This window comes from Vanellus vanellus (genome assembly GCF_965231255.1).
Source record: "Vanellus vanellus genome assembly, chromosome: Z".
Taxonomy (NCBI): Eukaryota; Metazoa; Chordata; class Aves; order Charadriiformes; family Charadriidae; genus Vanellus; species Vanellus vanellus.
In genome coordinates, this window is record NC_138908.1 from 58,440,108 (window position 1) to 58,450,621 (window position 10,514).

Consider the following 10,514-nt stretch of genomic DNA (forward strand, 5'->3'; position numbering starts at 1 on the left):
ATTTGTTTAGCTTTGGTTTGATTATGGTGGGTCTTTATTGTGGGTCTAATCATTAGCAGAAGGTTACATCTTCATGTGTGTCTAATTCAGAGTTTCTGGGTCGTTAATCTGAAGAATGTCATTCCAGATAGTTGATGAGCACTTAAATTCTGCTCCCAGCCTAGCAAAGCCAAAAAAAAAAAAAAAGTTGTAATCTGAACCTTTTTTCTTGTGACAACAACCCCTGTCAAAACAGATTTCACCATCTACTTTTGTTATTTTTGGTCTTTTAAGATTAGCTTGGCTGATCTGTTTCTCTTCTTTCTCCTTCGGCTTCTTTGTTCCCTCCCAATATCCAAACCACAACCTGTATCAGTGCTGTGATAGGGGGCGGGCTGCACCTTCTCCACAGCATTCAGATAGTTTCTTCATGGCTCTCCGTGTGAAGTCCACCTTCCCTCTTTCTTTCTTGAGAGCCGTGTACTCGTAGGCCTTCAGCTTGCTGTAATAGTCTGAGAATTTGTTGTAGAGAATGGAGATGGGCATGCCGTTCAGGATTATTCCAAACGCAATGCAGAGGAAAGCAAATAGGCGGCCAAGGTGAGTTTCTGGACACATGTCTCCATATCCCACTGTAGAGATGCTGACCTACAGGCAAACCAACATTCAGCTTATTAGCTGAGAAGAAGCATACAAACAGATATGTTCAGGGGTCAGGGACAATTTTAAAGTCAGCATCTTTGCACTTTGCATCATAAATCTGAAATACTCTCTGCTGCCTTCTTTTTTGTAGCATCCATTTTATGCAAATTAAATTAAATTAAATATCTAATGAAATAAAATTAAATAAAATCCTAATTAAATAAAATCCCTCTCGTGCAGTGAAGAAAGACAACAGTGCAGTTTGGCAGCGTTCAGGGGGATTTTTAAAAGCTTTGTCCTGCAGAGGTAATTTCCAGACAATTTCCACACCAGTCTGTCCAGAAGGTGGGTTTGCTCGACTGTGGTGAGCGGACAGAGGTGGCTCACTGACTGCGAAAATCCAGTGATAACTGCAGCCCTGCTCCCTCATCGTGTCGCTTGGAACAGATGCCCTGTGTCTAAATCCAGTGTGCTCATAAAACCCAGTAACTGGGGACTTATTCAGAGGGCATTTTGAGTATTACCTGTGGTTGGCACATATATTTTATGAACTACTGAAAAACACATTAAAAGCTTCCGCTAATTGTGAAATATATTTTTATAATGTTTGCACTATAGGAAGAAGTGACCTAGGACTTTCTAGATAAATTTCTAGGTAAGTTTCTAGATAAAATCCCCATTAATGGTTACATACCTGCAAGGAGCTGTGGATAAAGCAAATGTCGTTCTCCGTTGCCTGTAAGTTTTTATCTTATATTGTATGCTTGCAGCATATATGTTTATAGTGCAAATTGTTTGATTTTCTGGCTCAGCTCTATGTCAGACGTTACAAAAGGTGTATGTGTGCCTTCAGTAAGGCATATTCGTGCCTGTTTTAGCTGACAGGTACACAGATGGGAAATTTTTGCTGAGTTCCCTTTTGAAGAAGGCTTTGGGGGTAGTTTAAAACGTGGGTTTGTTTGTTTTTTTTTTTTTTTGTTTATTTTTATTTCTGTGAGAGTATTGGTATTTAGTATATCTGTACATTTTGCCATCACATTGTCTACCTAGTTTTACCCAGTTTTTTCTTCCTGCCATCAGCATTTGCTCTTTTTAGCTTATGGATATGCGAGGGAACTGTGTTTTATATGGAGCCAGTACTATATCAAGTACTGTGATATTTTCTTTGTAAAATTTAGGTTCAAAAGTTCATGGATGTTTGCTTATGGGGATGCTACATATGAATTATGTACTCCCAAACATTCAGCATAAAATAACTCCTAATTTATATACTTCCACTGCACATATCTTGATGGTTTATAATTTTTACATTTAGTAAATATGACTCATTTTTCTTTGGCAGGTAAAACTTGCAGACTTTTGCCATCTGGCACTTCCCAGTCTGTGCAAGGTATCTTTTTCCGACAATGAACTGTATTTAATTTTTTTTCACAATATCTCAACGTGAAACAGAAATCTAAAACTTTGGCAGAAATAAACCACAGGCAGTAGGACTTTCACTGTAATGCCTTTGTAGCTCTAACACTGAAATAAGTCTTTGGAAGGTCACGGTGTGCAGCCTGTCGTCCTCTAACATGCTAAATAAAATGTTATTTCAAATGAAGAAAGCATTAGGGTACAAGAGGCAGCACTGGGTAAGCACATTTGTAGGATGCACCTGGTGCTTCCTGTGGAATAAAAAGGATTAGTCACTTGGTTTAATGGAAATTAAGTCACTGGATTTGAATGATAATACAGGATAAATATCTCCAAAAATAAATACTGAGATGAAGGCAAGATGTTTATCTCTACCAGCCAGGACAAAACCATTATCCTGTGATAAGGTTCTGTTCCACTGGCATAGTCTTCTACATCGGCTGTGACCGTTTGGGAGAGATACTTCTCCTCTGTGTGTGAGACTGTGAATGCGGTTGGATTTTAATGAAATTTGAGTGATCCGGATATCTTAATTTTCACTCTTAAAGAACAAATAGGCTTTAAAAAAGTTTTATGCCGCGGAATTGCAATGTGCATGCTACAGCTCCTCTTTTCGAGGCACTCACTCAGCTAAATAGGCTTTTTTCATGTAGTCATAGTCATACAGGTTTCTTAGAAGCATCTAAATGATTATGGTGTCACCAGCTTGCAGAAATGAGCCCTGAAGTTTTTGCATATATCCTGCATGTTCAGAAAACAAAATATAAGGCTAATGTCCTTATTCTAGTGATGTATGAAGTATGAATTTTTTCATAACCTGTGTATATCACTTAAAAATGACCCATGAAGGTCATGCTACAGGACCCTTTCCTTTACTCACTGATTTTTCCCTCTTTCCCATGCCACAGGTTAAAGGGTATTCAGCACATGTACATATGTATATGCATATAAAAAAGTCTATGTGTGTCTGTAGGGCCAGGTTATCTGTCATGCACTGAATCACTACAAATATATGAATAGGAAACCACCACATCTCATCAGCAGTTGCTGAACCAGAAGTGCAGGCCATTGGCTTCCAGGGCTGCTGGCCAGAAGAAGCAGCCTTGGATGGGTTGGGGTTGCTGTCCTGTGGGCTCCATATGCAGCTCGGTGTCTCCGGTGCCTACGCTGATCAACCAGCATGAGAAGATCTTCTGACTCCTTTCCAGCCCATTTGCATGGGCTTCCTTACCCAGGGAAGTGACTGGGACACAGCCAGACCCAGGAGGTCAGAAGTGCTCCTGGGGCCCTGCCATAAACATGGATTACGGTGGCCAGCATCAGGTGCTGCAAACGACATGTACGTGATGACAGACTAGAATAAGCCTTAGAGTTATGGACAGCCAAGATATGGGCCCCTCTGCCTACCCTCTGATTTGATCCAGGCTGCTATAGGTATGCACATCTTCGGCAGCATAACAGAGCTGTTGTTTTCCAGCTCTGAAAGGCTGCAGGCAGCAGCACAGGCAGGGATCAACTTCCCCCTCTCCCCAATGCTCTTGATAAAACCACCCACCTCCCTGCCAAAACATTGCTGTAAAAATTATCATTGTGAAACTGCCATACTTGCGCGTGAATATTATCTGTTAAGCGTTTGCTTACAGCTTGCAGCTCCCTCTCCATTGTCTGCTAGTCTTGATAAACTCAGGGGTGTTCCTATTGTCTTCACAGCTCACCTTGAAGGGTATAACTATAATTTTGTTTTTACAATAGTTTGAAAAGTATTGGTTAGCCTTCTATAAGTGAATGTATGTCCCTCCTTGGGTGTTAATGCAATCCAAGTCTGGAGTTAACAGCTTCCCAAACCCTTTAGAGTTGAATTCTGAGTTTGAGATACTGGAACAGTTCTGCCAGGACATTGCCAGAGCCAGGAGGCATTTAAGCAAGGTGGAGGACTTTAAAATCTCACAGGTCTCTGTTCCCGGCTAAATCTTCATGCCCCTGAAAGATGTGAACCCAACAGCCTGGAAAATGCTGCCTCAAAAACACCTCTGCACAGCATAGTACAGGTCAGCAATTGTTCAGACCTCTCAAGGAGACGTGCCCAAATGCCTTAGAGCACTAACCCAGAGGCAGTCTCCAGAAACGAGGTCATTCTCTCTTCATTTCTAAGGCTTTTCAGCTGCAGCTAAGCCAGTTGCCCTCACTCCAAGTGTTTGGCATGGGACTAAAATCACACACTTTCTGGCAGAGGTCGCAAAGAAAGATTCAAGGTGATGTTAACCAGCTCTCAGTACTGACTGATGCGGTATTCAAACCAGTGACCTAGATGTAGAAGGCAGTTTATCCCATTATCAAACCCTTGAGCCATTCTGCTTCTTTTTGTATTTATTCCTCTGCAAGTCTGGCACAGTCTAAAAAAAACACCAATGTTTAGCGTGTAGGCAGACGTGAGCCTTAGATGTGCCAACTAAGGAACAGAACACAATTTCTTGTGTAAAACAACTCTTGGTCCTAATGCATTTTCAGTGGCCGGAGCTCTGGGACAGCTTTAGCTTTGCAAGTTTGAGTGACCACCCTATATTTAATAAACTAGGTCTTGCCATCTTGCAATAGGTCACAATAGATCTGCAAAAAGAACAGGAATGAAAATCCTGTGCCCACCTGAACCCAGCTGGCCTGAAGCAAGCATTTTTATTTTATTTTCTCGGCAACACTGACAATGGGATTAAATGGGGAAATGCTTTTCTTTCCTGTCTCTTTGCCCATTTCTTTAAAAGTGCAAGTGCTGCCTGCATTTGGTCAGATGGGAATTTCAACACTGTCTGCCTGATTAAGCCCTGATTTAAGCTTACAACAGAGATGAATGTGTGCAAGCGTGTGTGTGCGTGAGTGAGTGCATATGTCCTGTGAGCTCAGAATTCAGAGCAGATGTTCACTGATCTGAGCCTGCTGTTTTCAAGACTACCAGTGACTCTAGCAAGGAAGGGGAGGGGAAGGGAGGGAGGGTCTCTGGCTACTCAGCAAGGTGAGATGCGTTTACTTACGGCAGCCCACCACCAAGCATGGGGGATGCTGGTGAAGTTGGTACTGGAGACATCGTGCTCCACTGTGTAGACCATGGCAGAGAAGGCGAAGATGCCCATGGCAATGAAGAGCAAAAGGCAGCCCACCTGCTGGTAGCACTGGCGCAAGGTAAAGCCAAAGGCACGCAGCCCTGTGGAGTGGCGGGCCAGCTTGAGGATGCGGAAGATGCGCATGAGGCGCATGATGCGAAGCACTTGTCCCACCTTGCCCACCCGTCCCACCTTCTCGATGTCGTGCTCGTGTTGAGAGCCCCGACCTCGGGGCTGGTCGTCATCAGCAAAACATTCAAGCAGTAGCTGCAGGTAGAGGGGCAGGATGGCAATGAGGTCTACCGCATTGAGGGCGCTGCTGGCAAAGCGGCGCAGGTCTGGGGTAGAGACCAAGCGTAACAGGTACTCCAGTGTGAAGAACGCAATGCACAGGGTCTCAATGTGCTCCAAGACAGGCCGGCTGTCCCCGCTCTTCCTGTCTACCTGCTGCATCTCCTCCACTGTGTTGAGTGCCAGGGCCACCACAGAGATAAGCACAAAGAAGCTGGAGGCCACTGCCATCACCTTGGCGGTGACAGAGGAGAACGGCTTCTCCATGAGATTCCAGAGGCGCCAGCGCTGAGGACCATAGTAGCGCATGTGGTGGAAGAGCTGTTCGTTCTCCTGAGCCTCTGCCTGGGAACGCAGCTCGCGCTGGACCTTCAGCTGCTCACTCAGCTCATCACGGCGCTCCTCGAAGCAGATGCGACAACAGCGAGGTGTGTATTTGAGCCGCACACCCCAGTAGCTCAGCTCCTCCAGGAAGCTACGGGGGCACAGCTCGTCCCGCACGCGCAGCACCCCCGAGGCATAGAAGTTGTACACCAGCTGGAAGACGGCCGGGTCCCGGTCAAAGAAATACTCATCTACCTGGGCAGCGTAGTCATCGCACAGGCCCAGCTGGCAGCGACGGTCAGTGGAGGTAGCCAGGCGGCCCAGGCGGGTCTTGGGATAGATAGCCACTGCCTGGTAGGTGAGGCGGTAGCTTTGGCCACCAACGTTAATGTTCAGCACAGATGAAGTGGAAGCTGTGGCTGGGGCTCCAGACGGAAGGGCAGGAGAGCAAGGAATAGATGATGAGGGCTTGTTTTCACCCTCAAATGTGTCTCCGATTGGCCATTTTCCTTGTTCTTTTTCTTCCTCTTCCTCATCTTCATCATCCACATAATAGTTGTAATTCCCCTCAGGTCCCAGGAGCAGTAGGGGCTGGGAATTTAATGGAGCCGTAGCAGAAAAGCCACTCTGCTTGTCTGCATGCATGCCTTCATTATCTTTCCCCTTGTCAGGCTGTGGGAGGACATTTGGTGATTCCCTGTCTCTGCCTTTATGTTTTAGGAAAGGAAACTGTTGCCGCATGTTAAACTGGAACATACTATTGTTCCTTACTCCTCTCCCTTCTTTGCATTCACCTGATCAAGGAATTAACACCAGTCCTGTCCAACACTACAAAGGCTGACAATCCTGTTTTCTTCCCTCTTTATCTCAGCAGTATCACGCACAGCAGCAGTTCTGCATTTTTCTCCCTGCCAGCCACCACTCCAGTTGTTGTGAAAGCTCCCTGTGGGATATAGACACATGAAGACTGCTGTTGACCGTTTTAATCTTGCTGACAGGGAAGATCTGAGTGCTTAGAGAAGGGGATTTAAGGGCTATTATCCCGTTCCAGCCTCATCTCCCTCAGGCTGTGACGTGAACGATTATGGATCCATAAATCTATGAAAAATCAGTAGGGGGAGAAAAACCCTAAAGTTTTATTGCTAATAAAAACCATACATTTTCCTAATTCAAGTATATATGGATTAAAGATAATCTCAAAATGAAAATGTATGAGGGACAGAGGGGGGAGAGAGAGAGAACATTACACATTTCTTTCATCTACATGAGTATAACATGTCTTGGTTTTCCTTAATGAAAATCATGAATAATTGATATGCAGATACTGGGTAGGTATTCACTACAGTAGCTTTTAAAATGTTTTCGACAGGTGAGCAAATAAAAGTTGTCCCATTTTATTCTCAGTTAGAATACCTCTAGCTGGTTAAGGGCTGAGGAAAGTCACAGTCTGTGCCTGAAGCTTTGGCTGTGCTCTGGGATCCCAACTCCCATGTTCCCCTCAACCCAGTGGAAGTGAAGGGCAGGGGTGTAAAGGGGTTTCCAGCATGTTACTTCACTTCAAACTCTTCATGAAATGCTGAGAAACAGAGTAAAGCCACTCTTATTTCTCTTGCAGGGCATGTTTAATAGCATAAAGCTGGACTAGGTACCTAGCAGGGCAGGAGAGATGCTTTCTCTTTGTTTTGACGGAGGTGTCATCCTCAGCTGTGGTTGAGCTGGCACAAGCATCTCCAGTGACAACGAGCATCCTGAAAGCCAGGTTACTTCCCCCTGTCACTGGGAGCACTTCAGCTGAACTACAGAGCTCCTGTAAAGCAGAAGATACACACAATAAATGGGTGGCTGCTTCTTAGCCCCTGAGCTTCTTAACACCAGCTCATTATTCCACCCGTATCCAGGCTGGTGCAGGAAGGGACAAGACACTAGAGAATGGCTAGCTTTGGCAAAACCCTCGCTGGTCTGGAAAACCTTCCATCTGCAATCCTGTAGCCTGCCTTCCACTCACAGCTCCCTGCCCTTTCACACAAGCTGCTGGGACAGCGTATCCCAGAGCGCCTGCAGCAGTGTTTTTCATTTGTTGTCCTCAAGCTCTTGTTCTCATGTTATTAATCTCATGGTCTTGCACGTGAAAACCCTAATACTGTTGGTTTGGTGGTGTCCCACGTGAAGCAATTGCTGCTGCCATGAGAATCAGGCCTTCTTTTTCCCTTTTTCCCTACCCCCAGTTGTAGCTTTTATATTTATACTTACTAACTTTCGACAAACAGGAAGACATAATAGGTGAGCATTTTGTTCTCAGGCTGCATCACATTAAATAGTTCAAGGTTTCTTCAGGTCACACTGTTTAAGGCCTGGCAATCCATATTTAGCTGCACGTGAAAGCTTTTTGCTTCATGAATTTGTCTCCACTGCCCGTTCTCTTTCTTGATGCAAAAAAGGCAAGACCCCTGTTAATAGGGATTCGCAGTGCCTTATTACAGATACCAATCTGCTTTGCAGTTTTCTTTGAACATTAAACCATGCCATGGGGACTCCTTTGTTAGCAACCTTAATGCAAATTAATGTCCGATTTCAAGGCTGTTTCTTTCTCCTAAGCAAACTAGTTAAGACATAAGAAAACAAAAATAGTCTGCAATGCCACCATTTTCCTACTGAAAACTCCTGAATGTTTCTTAATCAAGATTCTGGCTAGACTATAACCATATTCGTCTTGCTAGCCTCCACTGTAGCATTTCATTCTGCTTTTTTGTCAGGCTCCCTGGTCCCACTTCTGAGAAGTATCCAGTAAGGCTTATTGCTCATTACGCAAGAGATCATTTCTCACACCATACTGCAGCAGCAAGGGGTTTTACAGGGTGAACTTCATGACTGGCAGATGCCAACACCTCATGCACCTGGACTAAGATCTTGGACATCACTACTAAGCAAAGCAAGAAAGATTACTAGCTTCACTTCTGCTCAGACTAATCGCTTTGACCTAGATATTCTTGGGAATGTAGCTCTTAAGCACCTGGTACACTCTGCTCAAACTTGCCTCTAACTGACCAATAGGTAAAATACATTTGCTTTATTTATGTTCTTTACTTTGGAATGAAACTTGGTTCTGAGGTGCTAGACTCAGCCTACATAGATAAGAAAATGAAGTGAGCAGAAAAGACTCCCCTTCCCCCCCTTTTTTTTCTCCTTAGCTACCTTATTCAGCCTGCTGTTTATCTTCCTAAGTGTCATTAATAAGAATTGCATAACATTTTCTTGTATGGGGAGGAGCAGACCTCAGGCTGCTGAAGGAGCTGGGAATCTGCTTTTGAAGGTATTGGGGTCCAAGAATGCTGGAGCCTTCTCTTAAAAGTGCAGGAGCGGGCAATTCCAAAGTTGGAAGTCAAGCAAGTGGGGCAGAAGGTTGGCTTGGCTGAGCAGAGATCTTTTAGAACTTAGGTGGAAAAGGAAAGTGTATGGACATTGGAAGCAAGGACAGGCGACACAGGAGGATGACAGAGATGCTGTTCACCACTGTAGGGAAAAAATTTGTGTGGCCAAAGCTTGATTAGAGTTCAATATGTCCAGCACTGTGAAGAACAACAAAAAGGTTTTTTAAACAAGTTAACAGCAAAAGGAGGACCAGAGATAACATTAGTCCATTACTTGATGAGGTTGGTCACCTCACAAATAGGGATGTAGACAAAACAGAGATGTTTAATGCCTTCTTTGCCTCTGTCTTCAACACCAATGATGGGTCCTGGAGCCCCCGGGTGCCCTGGGTTAGAAGACTGTGACTAAGGGAATGACAAGCTCCCAGCCAACCCCGAACTTTTTTGCGACTTGCTACTCCAGCTGGATGCACATAAATCTGTGGGGCCCAATGGGATTCATCCCAGAGTGCTGAAACAGTTGGCTGATGTTATTGTGGAATCTCTCTCCATTATTTTTCAATGGTCTTGGGATTCTGCAGAGGTCCTAGCTGGCTGGAAGCTGGCAAATGTTGTCCCAGTTTTCAAGAAGGATAAGAAGGAAGACTCTGGTAATTACAGGCCTATCAGTCTCACTTCAGTGCCTGGTAAAACTATAAAAAAGGTTATTCTGGGAGTGACTGAAAAACCCTTGAAAGACAATGCAGTCATTGGTTATAGCCAGCATGGGTTCATGAAAGGAAAGTCCTGCTTAACCAACTTAATTTCCTTTTATGACAAGGTCACCCATCTAGGTGACCAAGGGAAGAAAGCAGATATGTTTTTGGTTGTTTGTTTTTTTTTTATTATTTTAACAAAGCTTTTGATACTGTGTCTCACAGTATCCCTCTGGACAAAATCTCCAGCACATAGAGAGAGAAGTCCATAATACATTGGATGAGCAATTGGCTGATGGGTCAGCTTCAAAGAGTTTTAGTAAATGGGGTTACATCAAGCTGATGGCCAGTCACCAGTGGGGTTCCCTGGGGCTCGATTTTAGGGCCAGTGCTGTTTAATGTTTTTATAAACAATCTGGATGCAGGAATCAAATGTACAGTAAGTATGTTTGCTGATGATATTAAACTAGGAGGAACTGTGGACTCCATAAAGGGTAGAGAGGCCTTACAGAGAAATCTGCAATCACCAACCATATGAAATTTAACAAAACCAAGCACAGGATTCTCCACCTGGGATGGGGTAATCCTGGTTATACGTACAAACTGGAGGATGAGAGGCTGGAGAGCAGTCCCCTAGAAGGGAATCTGGAGGTTTGAGTAGATGGCAAGTTGAATATGAGTCAACAGTGTGCCCTGGCAGCCAA

General features: G+C 44.4%; 1 protein-coding gene across 1 annotated transcript; it reads right to left on the bottom strand.

The window, feature by feature from the left end:
- Positions 1-351: 351 nt before the first annotated feature.
- On the bottom strand, positions 352-6,488 carry KCNV2 (potassium voltage-gated channel modifier subfamily V member 2; the record flags this gene model as incomplete). The annotated part of the gene is made up of 2 exons (XM_082497991.1): positions 352-627; positions 5,064-6,488. The coding sequence occupies 2 exons, from the start codon at positions 6,486-6,488 to the stop codon at positions 352-354; spliced, it is 1,701 nt and encodes a 566-aa protein (XP_082354117.1).
- Positions 6,489-10,514: the final 4,026 nt, after the last annotated feature.